The sequence below is a fragment of the Eptatretus burgeri genome, chromosome 6 (genome assembly GCF_056783735.1).
Source record: "Eptatretus burgeri isolate ZD-2024b chromosome 6, Ebu_testis_v1, whole genome shotgun sequence".
In the NCBI taxonomy this organism is placed as follows: Eukaryota; Metazoa; Chordata; class Myxini; order Myxiniformes; family Myxinidae; genus Eptatretus; species Eptatretus burgeri.
Genome location: NC_140966.1, coordinates 10,582,530 through 10,608,363, shown reverse-complemented (window position 1 = coordinate 10,608,363; position 25,834 = coordinate 10,582,530). Strand labels below are relative to the sequence as shown.

The 25,834-nt window shown below is 42.7% G+C and overlaps 1 protein-coding gene across 7 annotated transcripts in view; it reads left to right on the top strand.

The window, feature by feature from the left end:
- Nucleotides 1-25,834, top strand: part of ITGAM (integrin subunit alpha M) — a 160,860-nt gene that overhangs the window by 68,094 nt on the left and 66,932 nt on the right. For 5 of the 7 annotated variants that reach the window (XM_085883952.1, XM_085883951.1, XM_085883955.1 and 2 more), the window contains 4 exons: nucleotides 3,044-3,111; nucleotides 9,895-10,012; nucleotides 12,699-12,829; nucleotides 24,718-24,863. In XM_085883952.1, coding sequence (XP_085740078.1) covers nucleotides 3,044-3,111; nucleotides 9,895-10,012; nucleotides 12,699-12,829; nucleotides 24,718-24,863 — 463 coding nt within the window. Of the gene's footprint in view, nucleotides 1-3,043; nucleotides 3,112-9,893; nucleotides 10,013-12,698; nucleotides 12,830-24,717; nucleotides 24,864-25,834 lie in introns of all 7 variants that reach the window. The other 2 variants (XM_085883953.1, XM_085883954.1) reach the window with 2 other exon arrangements.

Genomic DNA, 25,834 nt, shown 5'->3' with positions numbered 1-25,834 from the left:
ACAGGCGGCGCAAGGACAAGCATCAAGTCAGCGTGACCAGGCATGGGGTCACGCATTGCTGCTGCGAGCCCAGACTGCTTCCATTTCAACGTCATTGATTTAGGTTGTATCTTGCAGCGACACTTACACATGCAGACTCCTACACGATTTACGATAGGTTCTTTTTTTCTCATGCATTTTTCTTCTAACATCTATCTCTTATCTACTGTGGACGCAAACGAGCAATCAATGCGGGCAAGGCTGACCAACTGTTCTTTTCAGAGCAAAACTCAAGAGCAAACTGAAGAGCGAACCAAACTGATTTGCACGTCACATTCTTCCTCTGACACTATGCTGCACCCCACGTTGCATTTCACTTGCACTTCTCAAACATGCACCTTAGACACCCTCAATATTTCTCCCTCCTCCCCTTTCCTAAGTATTCTGGGCTGCGCAGGACTGCCGGCCGCCCCAGGTATTGGGAAGTTGTTAATCCTCAACTGTTTCTATCCTCCGGGCTATCTCTACTTCTCCTCTGTGTGTGTGTGTGTGTGTGTGTGTGTGTGTGTGTGTGTGTGTGTGTGTGTGTGTGTGTGTGTGTGTGTGTGTGTGTGTGTGTGTGTGTGTGTGTGTGTGTGTGTGTGTGTGTGCCTGCATGACGGTGCCTGTCGTAGTATAAGTTAAGACTGTATAAGCATCTTTTGGATAAGTATACTGTTTGCCTTTTGCCGCACCCCACAATTTCATTGCTTTCCCTGCTGTACATTTTCAATAAATCCCATTACTGTGCCACATAGCTTTCCTCGCTCCTGGTTTAAATAAATGTGTTTGTTAGGAATGTTCCCAGCTCATTTTTATCTTTTCCTCCATTGGTCCAGCATGGCCCGCACTCTAGCTTAGCCAGGACGTTATTCCTCAAGAATCTCTTAAATAGCCGGTATGTACTTGGCAGCTCCGCTCGGCTGCACCTGATCCGTTAAGTAACCGAAATAATGCAAGTACGTACCGAGGGTGCGATTCCCTGACAAGGAGGTCACATGTTCTTCAGTAAATGGTTGTTAGACAGAGGACCCTAAGTCATGTGGTCGTTATTTGCATTCGCGGTCGATTAGTGACCCGCCGCGACACGAAGTTATTCCTGTGCGACGGCCTGTGATTCCTGGTGAGTCCGGAGAGGAACCTGAAACAGCCCCTCCCTTGTGGTTCCCTCTGCGATGCCGGGTCCGTAACAATATATTGTCTTATCTGCATCTGCATAGCTGGACACAACTTGCGAAGGAATTTGTTGCCTATACATATCATATTGTTACGCTTGTGGAAAGGAACTCTGGGGTGTCACACTCAACATATAAGGGATTCCCTGGTTAGATATTTCATTAGTAAGTGTGTTGAGTCAGATTACTTAACCCCCCCTCATAACAGGGACAAGGAAAATGCCTCTTGTGTGTGTTGAGCAGGTTCTATCCCTTTCTGCAATTTCCCTATCCATCCCTCCACCTGTCCATCCGTCCACGTCCATCCATCCATCCATCCACTCATCCCTCCCTCTCCCCCCAATCCATCCAATCATCGAACCCTTTATCTCATCGTTCTTCCCCTCGCACCTTCCAAACCGTACACACATATCACACCAACACCACAATCGAAATAAAAGCTGACATTGGCGCTGCGATTATAATGGCGAGTTCCGTGGTGCTGTGATTCCCATGGCGAGTTCCGTGGTGCTGTGATTCCCATGGCAAGTTTTGTGGCGCTTATACTGCAACAAAGAAGGAACAAAGAGAGAATGCCGTGAGGGGGTGAAACTACCACCCTTTGCCCCCCTTAAGCCCTACCTAACCCAGCACCAATATGAGGTGGAGCGCACCGAAGATCGGGGAGCTGTCTGATATGCCTAGGATAGGAATGGAACTCATAACTGCCTTTCTGCCGCTTTCCCAAAACTTCGTTCCCAACATTGCCTTACTGCCAATAAGAGTTATTTCCTGGACAACTTATTGCCTGGATGAGTTGCGCTGACCAAGGCTGAACAAAGGGTTCCGAAGACAAACGCCAACACATGATCCTTTGGCACAGTGGCTCCAACCACACACATACATGACCCTCTCAACACCACACCCTCACACTACTCCCATTCCCTTTCACCCCTAACCTTCCCTCCACCTTTGGACCAATGCAAGCCCACCTGCTTGCATAGGGTGAGCGAGGATGACATGGGTGACAGGCAGAGTCAACCCCACCTGGTATTAATTCAACAGCCAAATGGGGTTTGAACTCAGGATCAGAGGAACCCAAGCCCACCACCCGAACCATTGAGCCAACACCAGGCATAAGGGTTATAATGAATTAATGTTAATGAATGATTGTAGTTAATAAAGGGTTTTGTAACTGGTATGGGATGTGAGGAGTAATTACAAGGCGGCATGGTGAACAGGGTTTGGGAGTGAAATGGTGGGTAATGTAAACAGACTATGGGTAGGCTAAGTGATGGATTTGGAAGATGGATAGAGTGATTGATTAGAAGATGGAGAAAGAGAAGATTAAGAATGGGAGAATTATTTGAAGCACAAAACCTAGCCAAAACAACGCAACACATTTGTGCCTCATCCCCTATACAACTGGCAGGGAATCTAAGCACACAAACTAATGAAATAACTAATTCTGGGAGATCCTACGTGTTCATGGATGTTCTCCCCGGTGGTCCGGTTCCAAAACCGTCACAACACTGCATATACATTCAAGCACAAGTGCATACAAATACACACATACACCGACTGTGATCCACCTGTTGACAATGAAATAACGTAAAATTGTAGCTGTCGTCAAGATCAAATGCAGTAACAATGCACTAAGTTTAAGTAACACGAAACTTCATTGGTTTAAATCGATGCCAATTTGAATGTATGCTTTTCTTGTCTTGTCTTGTCCCCGACACCCATCCAACCAGCAAAACCTAGATAACATGATATTAAAAAGCAGGATCCTTTAAAATGAATAACTATATAAACAATCACATTTTCTGCTAATATGCTTCATTTTGATGCCTTTTTGTTTCTGCTGTCAGAAAAGAGTTTAAACCTGCATCTTGGTTTAAGTCTGAGGAGCAACAATGAACATCCAGCTGTCATTATGGTAATTTATAAGCACCCAGCATCCATGCACTTAAGAATAATAATAATAATAATAATAATAATAGTAATAATAATTTAATGGGAGTAAGCGTGGAACGTCTAACACAGTTTTCTCCGAACATATTCTGTTCATACTTCCGAAATCTTGACTCTATGTGTTCCATGTATTTACGCAGGTGATAGCGGATTAAAAAAATCGAATATAGATAGAATTTTCAAAGAGGGAATCGATGACGTCACAATCAGCAGCATTCGGCGGCAAACCGACGGCCGGGTCCCAGACGACATGCTTTACTTAACTAAGTTCATGAGTTCAGGATGTTTGTTCAACTCAGCATTTACGACTTTTATCCTGCCATGTTGTTAATCTGTTGATGTAGGTAATATAGAAACGATGAATATGTCAAATCGTTCGTGTTATTCATCCGGCACGATATGTCAAGGCCAACAATCTAAAGCGACCGGTCTCAAACGCTACCATGGGCACCCAGACACGCCACCAATATGAACTGAGCTGTTGAATGCGGCGCAAAACATCCAAAGAAACTACCGTAACCGAGTATTGTGATCCGTCCTGTCTCCCATACCCGTCGCAGATGGGTATCTGCTAGTAATAATGATGATCCTTCATAAGGAACTTTGATGCAGAAGGAGGCCATTCGGCCCATAAATTCACCGGCACTATGATTACCAACCTGTGGTTGTTTGTGCTCTATCCTTTTTAACGCTGAGCATCAAGAAAGGAAGCAGCACATAGCATTTTTAAAAGTCTGGTATGACTCAGCTAGGGTTCAAACCACCAACCTTCTAGACTCACAGCAGATGATTTAACCATTAGGCCACTTTAGTACAGCATGATCTTTCTTTGTGATAGTGATAGTGATTATGATATAACCTTTATTAATGATCCATGTCTCATTGTAGATCGAAATTGACAAGCATAGCACATTTTCCTTTGTTGCGTACATTCCAAGTTCAATTTCCAGAGGCATCGGAATGTTGCTCTTTTGTGTTGTTCTTATGACATACAGCAGTGCCAGTACTGCCCAAAAATGGAAGAACACAGTCCTGTATATCCTTTTTTTTTGTCAAATTTCAGCTTTTACATGAAATGGCATCTATAGTGTCTCCTCTATCCCTCCATATAAATCAAAGCCCTCAGAGAAGCATAGTTCCCTCGATATGTGGACTCGATAACACAGAACTTCACATGAGGTGGGCATTGAACAAACAAAACACAGCTGTATTTTGAAATTCATGAAATTGGACATTGTGTTCTTCCGTTTTGGTATTTTTTGGGGGTTAACCGCTTCTCCTTCCGACGGAGGAAATGTCCAACCAGAACACGTTCAGACTTTGTCGCAATGTCGGCTTTAATCACCGCATTTTAGGGTAATGATACAATTTAATAAGGTCCGCAAGATGGACAAGAGAGAGAAAAGGCTGGAGGGCTAATGCACATACAATATGTATGTGCCTATGTCACTTCCGGAACAGCAGTGAAAACACCAACATATAATGACATGACACTTTTCTTCTCTTGTTGATGACTGTAACACATTTAAATGGATCCAAAACTTTATACTAGACCAGTGGGCCCATTGGTCCGATGGACCAAATTTTTATTGGTCTTCACAGCCTTGTTGCATACCCGCCTGCTGTACTGTTTGAGAATTAACTTCCCTTTCACCAAGCCCAGATGTGCTAGAGGGAATACAGGGCCAGCCCGGGGATTATATGTTTGTTGTTATTATTGCCGTTTGATACTACAACTATTATTATTGTTGTAAATATTATTTGTGTTAATTAACATATGCTTTGTTACGTGTTGTCATTTGTTTATGTTCTTTATTTTGTTCCATGCCGTGGTAGAAGGAGGTATTAAGTTGCTTTATATACCTCGTATTCACCTCAATGCGTGCGCCCCACCCACCTGCTCGATCTCAGTTCCCGCCCTGCCTCTATCCAGCGTCTTCCCGTGACAACCATGGTCACTCACCGCGTGGTCCTTCTGCTTGCTAATTATAACTGCCGTCCCTCCTTGTGACGTTTTCCAAGCATCCGTGAAGTGCCATAGATTCTGAGAGGCTCTTGAATAAACCACTCTCCTGCCATGTCAGTGATGTCATTGATCAGTAGATCTAGACTTTTCATTTCCCTCTGCTGAAGTCTGCTTGTTTACTGATGTAATTTCATGAATAGGTCATTCGATTTTTTTTTGCCTTCCTCGAAATTTTGTCGCTCTAGGCGACCGCCTAATTTGCCTCGTGGTTGCACCGACCTTGGGTGTAGGCTATCATCATCAGAGGATTTGTCACATATCCTCTTCCGTGGGTATGAGCAAACAGTATCTGAGCAAGGCGGGTACTGTGTGGCATTGACTTCTTAACCTGATAAGGAAGTGAAGTGCTCTTGAGTTGAGAACCGTTAAACTTACGGACGTTGCATGGTAAGCCCTGCCAACAGGGGCCTTCGACTTCTCAATGTAACGGTAGTTCTAAGTGCGTTGATTGCGTTGTTCTAGAATCAACTTTTGGTTGGTCAGAGGTAACATACCGTTGGTGAACTGATCCTGCTGAGTGCACATCTCATGCAGATAAACCCTTTAGACGGATGCGGGAGTTTAACCAAGCGGTAGCGAAAGAAAGTGACAATGGTGTTACGATTATTCACACGTCTAATTTCTGAGTTTATCCTATATCGTCAGAGAAGATCATTGTTCACAAAAATGAATGATTAGATGAACAATTATAAGGGCACTCGGAAGAGCGCATACCTCCGCCACGTAATGCCTGATCCACAAGAACATATCTGGCCCAATTCATTTTTAAAATATCATGCTATATATCGTTTTTGGCCCAATCTCTCAATGGAAAAGAAACACTTTTTTTTTTTTTTTTGTATACCTTGGTCGAGGCTCGTATGAGAGCTAACACACAACTCACAGCAAGGAGGCATGAGACAAGAGGGGCGGGAGTGGAAGGGACAAAACATTGGGGAACAGACACAGGTGAACTGTGGAAGGGAGAGGGATGGGGATGGGACGGGGAACATGGCGAAGAGAAGATGGACATTTCGGGGACTTTCAGGAAGGAAAGCAGGAGAAATGAAGGAAGTGGGCTTGGGTGGATTATCGGGGGTAGAAAAGATCGAGGATTTGGATGGGGGAAGATAAGAGGTGGTGGTGAACAGCTGTTTTGAAAGCCTGGAGGGAAGAATGGGAAAGAATAGAGTGAGGAAGTTTATTCCAAAGGCGGGAAAAAAGAGGAATGAAAGAGTGAAGATGAGCAGTGATTCGTGATTTTGGTAGTTTTACCAGAAGGGGGTTGTTGGCGGACCTTGAGCGCCCTGTGGAAATGTGGTGTGGACAAATCGCAGAGAGAGCAGGGGGGCAAGGCTGGAGAGGAGTCGGTAGAAGACAGAAAGACCACCGACCAACCTGCGGTGATTGAGTGAGAGGCCCAAAGACTCAGCTTCATTGCGGGAGATGCCGATGATCTTAAATGCCCTGGTTTCGACAGCGTGAAGCCGAGAAAGGTGGGAGGCAGGAGCACCAGCCCAGAGGGGAGAGCAGTACTCCATCAGGCTACGGACAAAAGCTTTGTAAGTGGTCAGGAGCTCAAGAGGGCCGAGGAAGGACTTAGCACGACGGAGGATTCCCAGTCGGCGACTGGCTTTTGAGGCGAGGTTGGAAATGTGACTTTCCCAGGAAAGGTCATGGCAGATAGTGAGACCTAGAAGCTTGAAAGAAAAGACTTCTTCCAGAGGATTGTTGAGAAAGTGGATGGGGGGGTTTTGTAAACGGTCCTTTCGAAGAGACATAGTGAGAGTTTGAGATTTGTCTGGATTGAAAGACATGTTCCACGTGTTGGACCAGTTTGTGATTTTATCCAGATCTGCAGTGAGCGAAGAAGCTGCTGCTTGCCGGTCTGAGGGATGACAGATGGTACGGCAGAGGGTGGAGTCATCGGCAAAGAGAAATAGAGGATTTTCCAGAGAGTCCGAGAGATCATTGATGAAAACCAGAAAAAGAACAGGGCCCAGAACGCTACCTTGAGGAACTCCAGCCTGCACAGGAAGAGGGGATGAAAGAACTCCATTTAGGGCCACACGTTGACTGCGACAGGAGAGGAAGTCTGCGAGCCATGAGTGGAGATGGCCTTGACTACCATGGGAAGAGAGTTTGGTGAGTTGGGCAGGGTGCCAGACTGTGTCAAAAGCACGTGATATGTCCAGGGATACGGCTCGGATTTCCTGTCTGGCATTGAGGACCTCCATCCATTGACGGGAGAGCAGAAGCAGCATATCCAGGGTAGAGTGACCTGGTCTGAAACCAAATTGATGATTGGAAATCAAGCCATTGGAGAAGAGGAAGGATTTCATGTCTGAAACGATGATGGATTCCATCACCTTGCTGATGATTGGGAGAAGGCTGATTGGTCTGTAGTTACAGGGATCTGTTTTTGCACCTTTTTATGCAGGGCAGTGATGTTAGCAGATTTCCAAGCAGATGGCAGATGACCTTGGGCAAATGAGAGGGTGAATAGAACAGAGAGAGGGTGAGCAAGAGCAGAAGAGCAGGCTTTGAGGACACGTGGGCTGATGCCGTCTGGACCGGTTGCAGAATCTGACTCGAGGTTTGAAAGCAAGCTCTCCACCTTGTCAGGAGAAAAGGATACAGAGTCCAGGGACAGTTGGGTGCGACTGGGTAAAGTGGGTCGAGATAGTGATGGGTTTAGGACACAAGATTTAGCTGCAAACACCGAGTTTAGACATTCAGCTTTATCACGTGTGGAATCAGCAGTGCGGCCATTTGAGGTAAGGGAGGGGATGGAGGGGGAACATACACCAGAAACAGATTTGATTAAACGCCACCAGGATTTTGAGGAGGGAGAGAGGTTTGAGAGTTCAGACTTGAGATGAGAAAGATGTTGTTTTCTGGCTCTCCTGAGGGTAGATACACACTTGTTCCGAGCTTTGTGGAAAGAACTGAGATTGCCCTCAGTTGGGTTTGCTTTCCATGAGGCAAAGGCAAGTTGTTTCAGGACAACTGCCTCGCCACAAGCTTCAGTAAACCAAGGGCGGGAGGAAGGGTAAGACAACTGAACAAGAGAGGGGATAAATCTGTGCATGAGGGAGAGCAAGTTTCTTTGAAAAAAAAAAAAAGAAAAGACTTTATAGATTAAATAATTATCATTTCCACATCCGGTTTCGGATCTTCAGCAAAGTCGAAGCAATTTGTCATGGTCACACACCCAACCTGTCCACCAAGTTTCATCCGAATCCGTCCACAACTTTTTCAGATATCGTGCTATATATCATTTTTGGCCCGAACTCGCATTGGTGAAGAATCACTTAAAAAATTCTCGGTCGGATCCGGATCCGGATCTTCACCCAAATCTAATCAGTTTGCCTTGTCACATGCCCAACCTGACCACAAAATTTCATCCGGATCCACCCACAGCTTTTTGAGATCCTGCACACAAACTGACAAACGAACAGACAAACAAGAAGACGACGACGTTATGCAGAGCACGATACTTCCAAAACCCATAAAACAAATTTGACCTCAAAAATATTTGCTGGTTGAATTGAATGACCAAATATTAAACTCCTCTTCAAATTTCAAATCAATGGGATGAAAATTGAGGATTTTAGAAATGTCACCTTAGTTGTTGACTATTGCCCTATGTTGACCTGTCGGTCCATGTTGACCTCAAATAATTGGCTGGTTGAATTCAGTGACCTGAAATATAAATCCTCTTCAAATTTCAAGTCGGTCAGATGAAAACTGAGGATTTTAGAAATCCCACCTAAGTTGTTGACCTTTGGCCTCTGTTGACCTTTTGGTCTATGTTGACCTCAAATATAATTGGCTGGTTGAATTCAGTGTCCTGAAGTATTCAGTGACCTGCATATTTATTTTTATTTGATTGCAAAGGTGAGGCTCGTGGAAGAGCATAACACGGGACAGAGCAAAACGGAACAGCGAGAACACAGTGGGAACCAAAGGAAAACATTAACAGCGGGGTAAAGCGACACTTGGAGGAAGAATAAGCGAAGGAAATAATAAGAGAGGAAGTAGATGGGAGGAAGACATAGGGGGGCTCAGCAGGATACAGGTTCAAACACAGCATGAAGGGGGAAAGGGAGAGAGGGAGACATGGAGAGGAATGGTCGGCCAGTGATGAGCAGAAGAAAATGAAGAGAAAATAAAAGCTGTTTCTTTGTAAATTTCAGCATCCAAATCTTAACTTACAGTATGTCTGGTGTTAGCTTAATGGCTGGAGTGGCAGTCTTGGAATCCTAGGGTCCTGAGTTCAAATCCTGCTTTGCCGTTGAATTGATAACAGGTGGGGTTGACTCGGCCCATAATCCTTCTGAGGTCGGTAAAGTGAGTACCAGCTTGCTTGGATGATAGCTATTTGAGTATCCTCTGTTGGAGTGGTGACCTGTCCAGGATTGTGCCCAGTAGCCTTGGAGACTGCTTTGGCAGCACTGACACTCTGTACAGAGTGTGGTCCCAATGGATTTTTTTGTTGGGATATCTTAACAGCTCATACATCACATGATTGACCAAAGTAAGAAACGTACAGAGAAAATAAGACTCTCAATTCACAATCAGATGTCTCACAATGTGTCAACAACTCACAATGTGCAAGTAGAAGTTATTTGTCTATTTTTTTTTTCCTTTTCCTATCCCAAATTTCTTTCTTTTTTTGAGGGGGGGGGAGGATTGAGGAAGAGTGTGTTCTTATTTTCTCTGTATGTTTCTTATCACCAGGCATGTGGCCCCACAGGTGAAATTTCCTGCAAGGATAACACCTTCCTACGCACCTCCTGCTTTACATACAATGGACGCCTGGAGCATGTGGACACACTCCACCTTGGAAGTGTCGAAGGTATTTCTACGGCAATGAATTACCCGTTTCCTGTATATCCTGTAATAGACATGTAAATTTGGAAGAGTTATTGGGTTAGGGATCAAGATTTAAAAAAAAAAAAACTGCTTAAATACCAGGCATCATGCATGAACTGTTCTGTAAAAAGTACGTACATTAAATGTGATGGTCACCAAAACCCACTTTTTTGTGGAGATAAATTGAGGCTCAAGCAAGAGTGAAACAACTGAGGGTGGAAGGTTTGTGAGCCAACAATGAAGCAGTAGGAAAACAGGAGGCAGACAAAGGATGTGGCATGAGGACAAGCAAGATTAACAAGACTACAATGATGGCAGTATATATCGTATGTGGATCAACAAAGTGGTTTAGTTTTACTTGGGTTTATAATAAAGGGGAAAGCCCAAAGCGAAGGGTAAAGGCCACCTCTTTTGGTCCAACGAAGGGTAAAGGCCAAAATGTCAGCAGCTTGTGATCCTTCATGGCAAGATAACTTTAACTATTTTATTGTTATCTTTTATTCACTCACCTGGAACATAGTTCCAGAGAGCTCATGGGATGGCGCCATCGTCCATCCGTCCATCCATAAACACTTGCAACTTCTTCTCTGAAACCACACAAACAATTTAGATGAAACTTGACCACAACCTTCATCACCCGTGATGTACCAAAATTTGTACACGACGTTAAAAAAAACAATTGGGCCCGAAGGGTGTCTACAGGGGTTTGCCCCCCAAAATAGTTATTTAACATTGGTTCATTGGTACATTTTTCTGATTTCGTCCCACGTTGACTTCCTTCTCAGTATCATTATTCTACTACGTGAGCACCCAGGGGTATTGGCCCCTATATTTTTTTCTTCTTGGGTTGATGTGATTCTGATGTGTAGTCCAACCCTGTGACTGGAATTGGTTCTGTGGCAATTGTGGCACTCCTTCACCTTATTTTCACATCTCGTAATTAACTTTGCAACATCTACTTTTACTGGTTATACAGTCATGACCAAAAATATTGGCACCCTTGCACGTTTTTCAAATAATGCACCATTTCTTCCAGAAAATTGTTGAAATGAAAAAAAATCTTTTGGTATCCACATACTGTATTTCTTTGGTTTGCAGTGGAACAAATGAAAAAAAAGCTGAAAAATTAACAACTCTTAGCTTCTTCCACACAGAAATCCTAAAATGTCCTGGACAATATTATTGGCACCTTTTACAAGTTGTTAGAAATAATTGGATTTCAAGCAGGTGATTCTCCTTTACTTTGGAATTGAACTCACCTGTGGTTAGTTGCAGGTGCCTGCAATACAAAAATTCACCCAGTTTGAATAGAGAAAAGGAGTCATTCTGCTGTTTTGTGTCACTGTGTGCACCACAATCAGCATGGAGAAAAGAAAGAAAAACAGAGAATTGTCTGAGGAGGTTAGACACAAGATTGTAGCCAAGCATGGACAATCTCAAGGCTACAAGTCCATCTCCAGAGACCTTGATTTTCCTGTGTCCACCGTACGCAATGTTATCAGGAAGTTTAAGGCCCATGGCATTGTAGCCAACCTCCCAGTTCGAAACCGCAAGAGAAAACTTGATCAAAGATTGCAGCGAAGGATTGTTCGAATGGTGGAGAAAGCACCTCGATTAATGGTGGAGAAGTACTTGACTGCAGTTATTTTGTCCTAAGGCTGTGATACCAAATATTAAGTCTTGGGTGTCAATAATTTTGTCAATGCCGTTTCTTTTTATTTTCTGACTTAAAAGGATATATTAAGTTCTGAATCTAAAACAAAGGTTCTGTAATAATAACAGTGACAAACTAGAGGGGGAGCACTCGGTAGAGTGCAAAACCTCCGCCGTCAATACTGCTGGGTCACTTAAGTGAACCTGATATCCAATTCATTCTAGGTCAAAACGGATCAGACTCAACTGAACCACGATTGAATAAACTAAACTTGATCAACACGCATGTAGAAATGCCAAAAAAAAAAAAATCGAAATTTTTTTGAAAAAAAAGTTGCAAAATTTCTAATTTTTTTTTTCTCTAACAAAATTTTTTGGGGGGTTGGAAATCACTTAAAACATGCAGAAATGCAAAAAAAATTAAAATATTTTTCAAATAAAATCGAAATTTTTTTGAAAAAAAGTTGCAAAATTCTTTTTTTTTTTTTCTCAAACAAATTTTTTTTTGGTTGGAAATTACTTAAAACATGTAGAAATGCAAAAACAAAAATTCAAATATTTTTTCAAAATGGCCGCCATAGCGCCCATATTGGACTTTGGACCAAGTCCAAAATCTAATGGCATGATCCTTGGACCATACCTAATCCCCCCACCAAGTTTCATCGAAATCTGTCCAGGAGTTTTTCCGTAATACTGTTCACAAACAAACAAACAAACAGACAGGGGTGAAAACAGTAACCTCCGTCCATCTTCGATGGCAGAGGTTAATAATTGTGGAGACAAAATACTTTTGTCAATTTCAACTTACTGAAGTTGAAATTGTTATTTGTTATTTGAAGAAAGTGCACAAGGGTGCCAACATTTTTGTGCACGATTGTGTTTTCATGTAATTCTGCCTGCAAGATTTATTTGGTTGAGGAACTAACCCAAAGGCTTTGTTGTATGAAGTATGCATGCTATTTTAAAAAAAAAAGTTCGTTCATGACATTTGTCTGACATTATTTCTGTTCCGGCAGGCTGTGGTCCAAAAGCAGTTGATATTGTGGTGCTGTTGGATGGGTCATCAAGTGTACATACAGACGACTTTACTCGAGGGAAAGACTTTATCTCAGATTTGGTTGCAGATGCTCGTACGCGCAATGCCCAGGTATTACACAACTATTTGATGTCTATTTGCATAATATAAATCACCAAGAAACAAATGTACTGATATGTTTTCAATAAAGCAGGTAATGCTTAACATTGGGAGTTGCCTACATTCAAAGGAGAGGGATTGGCACAGGGATGATGGTGATAAACAAAACAATTTGAAAGATATTGTCATGGCCTGTCTAGACTGAGTCATTACCTCTGCCACTGAAGGTGAAGGAGGTTATGTTTTCACCCCTTTCTGTCTGGGTTTGTTTCTTTGTTTGTGTGCAGGATATTCAAAAAGGTGTGAACGAATCTGGATGAAATTTTGTGGACAAGTTGGATGTGTGACAATGACGAACTGATTAGATTTTGGTGAAGATCCGGATCGAGATCCGGCTAATATAATTTTTAAAGTGATTCTTCACCATTGAGTGATGGGGCCAAAAATGATATCTGGAATGATATTTCAAAAATGTTATGGACCCGATATGTTCGACTGGATCAGGCATTACGTGGCAGAGGTATGCGCCCTACCGAGTGCCCTTCTAGTTTACTAAGTGTTGGAGGCTAAGGATCAAAGTTCAAACCTTTATTCTGTCTATGATTCTCTGTCTCTGGTGGTCACTGCAATAGTAATATCCCTTGCACGTCTCAAGCGAATTCATCCTGGAACTGATTTTTGGAATCATTTTTGACAAATGGTGTAATGTACTGTTTATATCTAACAAATAACATTATCCCTGACATTTTTGTGCCAAAGTTTAAAAATATAATTCAGTACTTTCAAAGTACAAGTTCAGAAAATACAGGTAAAATGATATTTTGTCAAACTTCCATTTAAAAAACAAGGGCAAATGTGTCCAAGAGCCGCGTCCTAAAGGCAATAACAACAACTTCCGATATTTCGTCACATGCCTTGATGGAGCCAATAGCGAGACCCGTCATGGAGGCTCCTGTTGATGACGAGAAAATAGTGTATTTACGAAATTACAACACATTAAATGGAATAATCTTTAAATAGTAACGTGAACTTTTCAAAACTTTAAAGCAAATGTCCGAATATATATAAAAGTTGATGATAGACGCTCTCAGAAGGCACCCTCAATGCGAGGATGTGTACAGGTGTTTAGTATTTAAGGAGATCCGGATCTTGTATATAAAAGAGCCGAGTCATAAAGGTTTTGGCTTCACCAGAAGAAGAAGAAGAACAACAAGAATAAGAAGAACAATGTGGAGCTCTCTGAGAGCCACGTTCGCTACGTGAGACGCGACTAAAAATTTAGGCATACAGTATGAGCAAAAATTCTGTTCTATGAGTAGGCCAATGTGTCCTGGTATCCTGGCGAATGTCCCCATTCCTGCTAATAATATGCAGAGGCACTACATCAGCAGCACAGCGGCATTTCAGACATAGTGCAACCAGTGGGGCAAAATCCACAAATGAGTCTTGGTCTGTCATGCTAGAATATGCTAGAATAACTGCTTTATTATGTCACACATGTTGCGCATACTTCAGATCAGGTCAGATGATGCACCATGCTCTATACAGAGTTTTGATTCTGCTGAAGTAGTTTATATGGCTGAGGTCACAATCCTGAATGGGTTGCCGCTCCGACGCAGGACGTCAGGGTAGGAACTTGGAATTTGGCCAGGATGCCGTCTAACTCGCATACTCCTCGCGATGGATACTGTGAGACATTTGATATCCACCAATAATGCTGGCAGAAACGACGCCCAGTTTAACTTAACGTCCATCCAAGGGACAGCATGCACATTGATGCCTAGTCCTGCCTGCGAGACACCAGATGACAGTTTGTAACTGTGCCGAGATTCAAACCTAGGCGAGACAGCTTCCAGGCAAGTGTGCATACCTCTCGCCCTTAAGCACACTTGGCATCAATAAATATTAGAAAACAATATATGGTACTGATGGCAGATCAGTTTCAAACATTCATGGGACATTTCTTTAAAGGCAGCAGGTGTTATTAGTCCCCTACCTTCCATAACTTTTTCAGATGTCCTACTGAAAGACAGACAAAGAACAGATATGGTGAAAATATAACCTCCGTCACCTTCACCACCGAAGGTGAACTACTCTGAGTGAAAGACCCTTGCCTTACTACCGTATTAACCCTCTTCTTTACTCTCAGGCTATGGCCTCTGGTCCTCTCACTGTTTTTTATGCTGAATAACTCTTGAATGTGTTAATCCCCTCCAGGTTTCACCAGAGGGGACTGGAGGTTTGCTCTCCGTCTGTCCGTTTATCCTTCCCACCTGTGGTTTTTCAGACTCTTCCCCACCCCCCCCCCAATAACCTTTAACATATTTAACTGCAACTTGGAACATGGCTTTATTATGATAATATACAGAACAAGTTCGAGCTTGAGGGTGTTTCATCAATTTTTCACAGAGTTATGCCCTTTTTGGACTTAGAAAATATCACCGAAAGGGGGACATGTATTGCAAAGCAATTCTCATTCTTATTTAAGTCTTATCACTATCAGATAATGTCTGTGGAAGGTAAACTAAGGTAAGGATTGCAGGATAGCTCAGAGGTAACATACTGGCTTTAAGTTGTTGAACCTGGGTTAAATTTGCAATCTGCTCGTAGTCTATCAGCCGAAAACTTCCTAGTTAGGGCATTACGTCAATGAGCACCCTGTCTTTTGGAAGGACATCAAAGCTGAGTGTTCCACATGCTTGCAATCAATCAGTTCAGGTCAGGTATGGGAGCATGCACCGGGGCAGCACGTCGCTGCGTCCACTTTCTACCGGTACTCCAAGGGCCTCCAGCTGGCCATCCGCCAGGCAGATGTCTGGCCCATCCCCATCTCCTTGAGATGCCGATCAATCTGCTGTAACCACGAGGTACGTGGTCAGCCCATTGGCCGCTTCCACTCATGAGGCTCCCACGCTGAGAGAATCTCATGAGCAGGATCAGCGTCAGGAAAATGAGCCACATGTCCATACAGCCGCATCTGACACTCACGAACTATGCAAGTAACAAATCTCATCAAAGTCTCTCTCAGCAACCGATCGTTAGACACAAAGTCTGACCAGTGATAACCAAGGATTCTCCGAAGAGACCTGGTACCAAAGGAATTTAGTCTCCGTCTCAGATCACTGGTCAAAGTCCAAGTCTCACATCCATAGAGCAAGACTGGAAGCACCAAGGACCTGAAGACCCAGACTTTCGGCCTCTCGCACAGGTACCGGCAGCGCCACACCCCATGGTCCAGTGAATCCATGACTCCCCAGGTCCGACCCAGATGTCTATTGACCTCTGACTCACAGCCAGCAGAGACATGAATATCACTGCCAAGGTAAGTGAATCTCTCCACGATCTCAGCATCCTTGCCACAAACTTGTACAGACAAGATAGCAGCATCCAGGATGTCATTGAAAGCCTGGATCTTAGTTTTGACCGAGGGAACCTGTAATCCCAGTGGTTCCGACACCTCATTCAGTGCCTTGAGCTCCCCCAAAATGATATTCAGAATCTCCGCAAAGATGAATTGGCATCAAAGATACAAAATCCTGCTTTAACCTACAGGGGGCACTGCATCAGTGGTACCTTTCTAATTGAGTAAGTCGCCTTTCTCGTAGAATAACTTCAAAGACAAACTATCAAACTATTTGCATAAAGAGCACCAAATTAAGGTAAGTTGAAATGGGCGGCTGGATTTGATGCAAAAGATTGAAATCTTTTTTTAAATCCTTTACATTAGAGTCGGAAATTCTCAGGTGTTGATCCGGCACACTTGATGTCCATCATGATATACAACCCCAAAATAAATATTTATGACACTTTGTTGTTTTTTTAAACAGTACGTGTACTCGCATACAGATGAAATTAAAATGAAGTTACTGAATAGAAAAGAACAGTTTGAAACGAACAACCTTTTCTGGCCACAATTCTTAATTCTACTGTAACACAATATATGAAAATTTAATCAATAATCATGAAGCCATTTTATATATCAAAACGTATCAATATCAATTTCAGTTAAAATGTGTGAACGTTCATTCAAGAGTTTAAAAGTCTTGGGTGGATGTTGGGAACTCCCAAATTCCAGGCTGGATCCTCACCTGTTCATTCATCCCCTTGTTCTCCTTATTGTGGAATCGTTTTTCTTTGTCCATCGCCTTATCTTTCTCACTTTAGTCTTTCAAATGCTGTGCTCGTCACTATCTCGCACACACCCGTGCACATCCACAATATATTCCACACATATCGATTATTTCCCTTTGTGCTCCTCTCTGGGCCATTGCTACCCGTTTTGTGTTATTATACCTCCTCCACTAAAGGTAGATGGTAGTTATGTTTTCACACATGTTTGTCTGTCTGTGAGCAGGGTATCTCAAATGGTTATGGATGGATTTGGACAAAACTTGGTGGACAGGTTGGGTGTGTGACAAGCACTGATCAATTCCAATTTTGGTGAAGTTTGTTTTTTTTTGGGGGGGGGGGGGTTGGTGAAGATCCAGATCCAGATATGATTATTTAATTTTTTTTAAAAAGTGATTCTGCACCATTGAAATAAAGGACCAAAAATGATAGCTTGATATCTCAACAAGTTATGGACGGATTATGACAAGAAAAAGGCGATTCGATTTTGGTTCAGGTCCGGATCCAATATCTGATCTATCGGTGGGATACAAAACGTAAACTGTTCAGCCTGTCGGAGGTGTGCACTCTACAGAGTGCCATTGTAGTTCTCTCTTTTATGCTTCTATATACCCAACCCCCTCCCCCCAATATCTGTTGGGGTCTGTAAACCTGTTGTCTTTTATTGTTTAGATTATCCATGAGCCGAGAACATTGTCAACCGGAGGGAAATAAAAAAAATTTGGGATTGGGCTATCTCGATCAATTATGCTAATTTAATGTACAAAAGTAACACAGTGCCATTAATTTCTATCATTAGTATATAAAGTACACTACCAGTCAAAAGTTTTATAACACCCCCATTTTTCCAGTTTTTACTGAAATTTAAACAGTTTAATGTTTTAATGTACTCTGAAATTAAAGCATAGAACAAATAAACAATTGCAGATAAAAAAGAAATCAAGGAATCGTTTTGTTGAACAAAATTTAACCTAAATTTTTGACTCATCAAAGTAGCCACCTTTTGCAGATGTAACAGCCAAACATACTAGTGGCATTCTTTCGACAATGGAAATCAAATATTGTTCTGAAAGTTCTTCCCAACACTGTTGCAGAAGTTCCCACAAATGTGTTGTACTTTGTACAGACTGTTGTACAGACTGTGCTGGCCATTCCATGATTTGAAGCCAACCATCTTGCTCTTTTCTTCTAAGGTCGTTCTGACATAGCCTGGAGGTATGTTTTAGGTCGTTATCTTGCTGTAGGATGAACTCCTGACCAACGAGGCGGAGACCAGAGGGTATTGCATGGCGCTGCAATACCCTCTGCTCTATGCTGTGGTAGCCCTTTTAGTTCAGTGTGCCAGTCACTCTGTGCAAGTTGCCGACTCTGGATCCACCCAAAGAGCCCTAGATAATCACGCTTCCTCCTCCATGTTTGACAGTTGGTGTTGCACACTGAGGAACCATCCTTTTGCCTACTCGACGATGTAAAACCATGCGTGATGAACCAAAGATTTCAAATTTTGATTCATTGGTCCATAAGACCTTTCAGTTTTCAGTAGTCCACTGGTGGTGCTTCATGGCCCAGGCAAGCCTCTTTTTCTTATTTTGCCATCGTAGCAATGGCTTTCTTACTGCCACTCGACCTGTCAAACCTGCAGCTCGAAGTCTTCTCTTCACAGTTGAAACTGAGACTTCCTTACTTCGACCAGTGTTAAGCTGTGCTTGAAGCTGCTGTCCTGTGAGCCACCTATCACGCAAGCCGTTGACTCTCAGAAACTTGTCTTCTGATTGTGTTGTGGCTTTGGGTCTGCCAGACCTCTTCCTGTCAGAGTTTCCTCCAGTTTCCACAAGTGCCCTTTGATGGTGTAGGAAACTACTCACTGACACTTTGGCTTCCTTTGCAATTTCTCTAAAGGAAAGACCTTCACTTTTAAGGGTTACGAGATGACCCGTTGGTTTCCCGTTGTGACAGCGGTTGATGAAAAACATCATTTCAAGAAAAAAAAAAACGATAGCTCCAGCGAACTATACCACTGAGGTTGTTTGCATTGATCAAATTCTCCCGCAGAGTACTTGACTGAATCGGGAATTGATTTTTTAATATTTTTTTTCGTTGCCCGATTTGAATGAAACTTGATACTGCACTCAGCAGGAGAATGGTGAGTAAGGCGGCCCTAACATTTTTGTGCTATCCTGTACCATTTTGGCTGTATTTCAGGAATATACATACATACATATATACATACATGCATACATACAAGATGAGAGTTTTAGTTATATATAGAAAATGGTCTGTCTGTCTTCCTTTGTTAATTGTCTTTTTCTTGCTATTATGATAGCAATACACTACTTCCTGCAGTGCAATATTGTCCAAATAATGCTTCAGAGGGTGTAGCAACACAGTCTGTTCCAACACTGCTTTTATACAGACAGAGGGTTTGTAACTAATCAACAAAAGTTGGGACACCTGTAGGAATTGTTTGCATCAACTTTCAAGGCTTAATTTACTTCTATTGCTACAGAGCATCTGCAGTTGCTAACCCATCACTTGTTCCCTGAAAAGGGCCTTTTTTTACAATTCTGAAATTTACATTATTTTTCAGTTTTTGGGAACCTAAACTTTTATTTTTAACTTCTGGCAGTGTACCGCTTAGCTTTGTACCATTTCAGGTTATTCACTGGACTTGACCTGCTTAAATTTCAGTAAAAACTGGAAAAATGGGGGTGTTCTAAAACTTTTGACTGGTAGTGTGTGTATATGTATATATATATATGTATATATATATATATATATATATATATATATATATATATATATATATATATATATATATATATATACACTAGCGATACCCGTGCACATGCACGGGATAGCAGTACAACATAGCTGGTAGTAGACGACAGACCGTACATGGGGAATGACAAAAATATGCATTGTGCAAAATGCAAGTGGTACTATGGAATGCCAAGACTTCCCAAACATTGTCGGCATGTCCGTAAGGGCCACAGCAATTTCATAGGGATCGTGTGACGGCGAGCCGAGTTTTTAGTGTGCAAGCTTGGTCTTATAATAGAGATTGTTTCAGTTGTGGGGGAAGATGGGGGAATGTCAAGGGAAAGTTAGGACTGAATAGAATTGTTTGGTCCGTGGACATGTAGGAGACATCCTGATGTAAATTAAGTCAGGAGACTGTGAGCGTAAGTGTTACGTGTCACCACACGGAGGTGGTGCAGTGTCAATTGGATCGGGATTCGGGATAATTTCCCCCAGTATGTTAGTGCCTCCTGTGACTTTCTCCAACATTTTTGCATTTACAAGCCAGCCATGAAGGAGTTTCGTTTTTATAACAACCACAACAATAACAACAAGCAAGCAAAACATGCCGAGCAGGCAGAAACACCGCCTTCCCAGGTTTCATGCAAGGAAAGCCACGCCCAGAGGTGGAAGAAAGGTGAGGTTCGCATTCGTAGTTCTGAGAGGAACATGGCTGGGACGTAGGATCTTGCTTTGCGCTCCTCTCAGCACGATGAAATGGCTGCGTGATTCTCGTGTGGTGCTGTGAATTGGCTTGCGTGCTGGAGCAAGACGCTGGCCATCGACTCTTAGCTGGTTGTGAGACGGACCTCGAAGCCTCGTGTATGTTACCAAAGGGAGCATATCTATATTTGTTTATATATATATATATATATATATATATATATATATATATATATATATATATATATATATATATATATATATATATATATATATATATATATATATATATATATATATATATATGTATATATATATATATATATATATGTATATATATATATATATATATATATATATATATGTATATATATATATATATATATTGTCACGGGTCTGGAGGTTGGATTAATCCCCCTAACCCAATTGTGGTAGATGGGTGGTTAACACCGATCAGGCCCGGATATCTGAGCAGTTTTCCTTCAGAGACGGACATGTGATCTTCAGAGATTAGAATGCACACAGGAGGGGCAGGCGGCACTGGCAAAGTGATGGAAGCAGAGATGGATGCACAGCACAAGGGATTTATCGTCAAACTCCATGACAAATACACGGACACAGCAACTTAAAATAAACGCTGGGATTTAATATAAAAATAGCCAAATACTTACAAGGGACAGTAATTCAGAATGTAATAATACATGAGGTAAATTAAGCCTAAAGTCGAGGCGCCTCTACACACGGACTCCAATACAGACAAGGGGAAACAAAAGAAAAGAAAATACTCCATTTATTCTGGCACTTAGCTTGGTCCAGAATTGGTCTTTATGGAATTTAGAATCGAGGCGCTTCATCCTGCACAGTTAGACACGCCCAAAAATGGTGCCGAGCCGCTCTCTTGCAGCGGGAACGTACATGTGGTAATTCGGGAGCGGTATTCAACGCCAAGGCTCTGAGACCACCGTGCAGCTTTCTCATCGATCGCGCTTGCCGATGCGGTCTCTGCAGAATAACGTTCTGTTCGGTGACATATACGAGGCATTGCAGGCCATCTCATACGATCAGCCAGGAGTCGATGGCCGGCGTCTCGCCTCACCACACGAGCCAAATCGCCTTAGCACGAATACGAGAATCTCGCCGTCTTCTTCATGCGTTGAATGAAAGTCATTTCATTGTGCCGAGAGGAGAGCAAAGCGAGATCCTCTGTCCGAGCCATGTTCCTTCCACGACTACAACTGCCCTCCTCACACCGACCTCGTGCGTTCCTCCCTATCTCTCATCTCTGCCGTCACACCGAACCCCCGTTTCCTCCTCCCTGGCGTGGCTTGCTCGCATGAAACCTGGGAAGGCAGGGCCTCCGCCTGCTCGGCACATTTAGCTAGCTTCTGACGTCACGTCCATCAATCATCAGCCTCGGGGGCGTGACTTCATCCGCCGTCGACCTTGGAGGTGGGCTTCTGCCTGCTCCGCATGTTTGGCTCGCTTGAAAATGCAAAAACGTAGGAATAGGTTACGTAAGAGTCCAGGACAGAGGGGCAATCACATACTGGGGGAACTTATTCTTCATCCCTATCTAATTAACACCGCACCACCTCCCGTGTGGTGACACATCACACTTAAGCTCACAGTCTCCCTACTTAATTACATCGAGATGTCTCCGACACGTCAACGGACCAAACAATTCCATTCAATCCTAACTCATCGATGAAATTCCTCCGTCTACCCCCTCAACCGTAACAATATACTGTATCTGTATGTATGTATATGTATATATATATATATATATATATATATATATATATATATATATATATATATATATATACAGTATATATATTTAGAGTGGCTGCCATGGGATCTTAGGGTCCGAAATGCGAGTTCCATTGGCCGCTGAGTTCACACCAAGTGGGGCTAACTCAGCCTGTCATCCTTTCGAGGTCGGTGAAATGAGTGCCAGTGTACTGGTATGAGGCACAGCTTCAGCGGCATAGCCGTGTCCCAACAAAATGATAGCTACCCGTCAGCCAAGTTGCCAGATGCAAGAAGAACAAGAAAGTATATCATATTCTCTCAACTGACTCCCCTACCTCTCTCTCTCTCTCTCTCTCTCTCTCTCTCTCTCTCTCTCTCTCTCTCTCTCCCCCTCTCTCTCTCTCTCTCTCTCTCTCTCTCTCTCTCTCTCTCTCTCTCTCTCTCTCTCTCTCTCTCTCTCTCTCTCTCTCTCTCTCTCTCTCTCTCTCTCTCTCTCTCTCTCTCTCTCTCTCTCTCTCTCTCTCTCTCTCTCTCTCTCTCTCTCTCTCTCTCTCTCTCTCTCTCTCTCTCTCTCTCTCTCTCTCTCTCTCTCTCTCTCTCTCTCTCTCTCTCTCTCTTTTTCTTTTTCTTTTTCTTTTTCTTTTTCTTTTTCTTTTTCTTTTTCTTTTCTTTTTCTTTTTCTTTTCTTTTTCTTTTCTTTTCTTTTTCTTTTTCTTTTTCTTTTTCTTTTCTTTTCTTTTTCTTTTTCTTTTTCTTTTTCTTTTTCTTTTTCTTTTTCTTTTTCTTTTTCTTTTTCTTTTTCTTTTTCTTTTTCTTTCGTCCCATCCTCACTCCGCCCCCTCCAAATACAGTACAGCACCCTCCCACCCATCTCTCTCTGTCTCCGGACGTATCGGGTGGTGCTTATGTCCTGGTGGAATTTATCTCTGGACGTGTCTGGGCAGTGTTTATGTCTGGACCGGAGTTTGTCTCTGGATGTCTTCGGACTGTGTTTTTCTCCGTACATATCCAGGCAGAGTTTGTCTCCGGGCAGTATTTATGGTATGACTGGTAGAAAATGGATTTCAGACATTACTTTGTTTCCATCTTCACTGTTATTCTATGCAGAATTGTTTTGATGAAACAATATAAATTGTAATTAACGCTCAACCGCACGTCTGCCTTCCCTTCCTCTTACCTCATGCTGACTCCCCTTACCCCACCCCTCCTCACTCCCTCCCTCCTCACTCCCTCCCTCCTCACTCCCTCCCTCCTCACTCCCTCCCTCCTCACTCCCTCCATTCTCACTCCCCCTGCTTCCTCTTTCTTTCCCCCTCCACCTCCTCACTCTCCCCCCTTTCTCTCCACCATGCCTCTCTCACTTGGCCCCCTCTCTCCCCCATCTCTCTCTCTTGCCCCCCTCTCCCTCCCTCCCTCCCCCCCCACCCCTGCCTCAGTGTTCCCATCAGTGAAGCGATAGGTGGTATTTGCTTGTAGAACATAAAATGTTGTGCTGGCCTGATTGCACAGGTGTTATTTATCTGTTCTTTTTGATCACATTATTTTGAAGTTGTTTGATATTATTGTGCTTGGTGTTGGCTTTATGGTTAGGATGATGGGCTTGGGATCTGAGGGTCCTGAGTTCAAATCCTGCTCAGCCATTGAATTCATACCAGGTAGGGTTAACTCAGCCTGTCTTCCTTCTGAGGTCAGCAAAATGGGTACCAGCTTGCTGGGATGATTGAGTCATTTGAGCAGAGCCAGATTATGCCTCGGCTGGCCCTAAGGCACATTTTGAAATCTTATAGAATGGCCTGAAAATTTTAAATTAGATCTCGGGCTCATGGAAATGGACCCCAGACAAAAGATGAACTGATTCAAGAACAAAATATTTAATACAAAAAAAGACAAATATTTAATGTGAAAAAAAAAAGTTTATTTAATCCCTCTATACAATTTGCAGTGTATGAATATATGCATGACAAAACACGTACAGATTTGCCACTTTGTTTTACAGTTTACTAGACCTTAGATTGCAACATTTGTGGCCCGAATTTTTGGCTGGCCCTCAGGCACATGCCTTGTCTGCCGAATGGTTAATTCAGCACTGCATTTGAGTACCCTGCATCGGAGTGGTGACCTGTCCAGTATTGTGCCCAATATCCCAGGAGACTGCTTCTGCAGCACCAAAGCTCTGCACAGAGTATGATCCCAATGGATGGATGGATGGATGTGCAGTATCAAAACATTAATTTTTTTTGGCGTTACATCATCATTACCACTCAGTGATGTTCATTCTGTTAAATTTGTTGTCGTACAATCAGGCTAAACCTGAATATCATTTAATGGAATTTATTTCGTTTTGTTTTGAAATAGTTTCTGCATGATCAATAATTGTAACAATGGCATGTTTTATGAAGTATTTTGATCCGATAAGCAGTCTATTGAAAGTCATACAATTGATCCCTTTCTTCTTTTACCTTCATCCTCAATGATATGCAGAGTAATAATACAGTAGAATGAAATATGTGTTTGAGCAACCAGTGAATAGAAGATAAATCTTGAATTGTGGTGTGCAGGTTGCCGTGGCACAATATGCAACGAAGTTCAAGAAAGAATTCGACTTCCATAACTTCAGCCAAAGCCCTGATCCTACTCGCTTGGTTAGCCGTATACAACATATGTATGGAGGGACATTGACAGCCAGTGCCATGTTGGATGTTCTGTGAGTAGTCCGATCTCATGTATTACAAACCTCACAATTTTGTTTTCACAAGACATGGATTATGATGCACTTAAAAAAAACTGATTGGGCATGTTTAATGTGAAACACATTTACAATAGATTGGAAAAATCACCTCTGTGGGTCTGCGTCAGTGCATCCATGTTTGTGTATGTGCATGTGCATGTGCATGTGCATGTGCATGTGCATGTGTATGTGCATAACAATTAACCTCGCATTTTTGGAGTAGCAGTAAACATCATCGTGATCCCTTTTTCATGATAACGTACAGCTCTCTCTTCAAACAACTTCATCACTGCTATGCTAACAATGCAGGATACTGTGTTTTTGTTTTTGTTTTTTCCTTTATTTCTTTCCTTTTTTTTTGTATAGTCAAGGCTCATGAAAGAGTTATAACACGTGAAAGGGTTGGTATTGTGAAACGTGACATGCTGTTCATTGGGGAGATGCACTGGTAGTGATTCCACAGCAGGTGAATGGTCTTGCGTGGGAAACCCAAAGATCCTCCAGGCAGCTTCGGAAGCTTCGATGTTGCGGAAATTCACGTAATCGGTGATCTCATTTCTTCCATGCTTAGAAACTCTGATGGGATGTTCCCCTCTTTCAAATGTCAATGTGGCTTGGCCAGGACCTTTAAAAATGCACTTGTAAAGGTATTTGATGGCCTTAATAGAGGCACAGTACTCCACATTGATATGAGCTTGATACGTTTGGAGCAGCCATGGGTTGTATGGAACAACATGGCTGTTGTTAACATGATGTTCCTTTCCAGACTTTGTTCGTAGCTGTATGGCCACCTTGAGCAGGATTGCGTTGCTTGAAAGTCGGATATGAGTCCGCTCCGAGTTGAGTTTGCTCACAGAAAATCTTTGGAAAGTCCTTAGAGCACCGCCGATTCACCATGTATGGAGTTGGGATGACGATTTCCACATGGTCCGTGAACCATATATTTG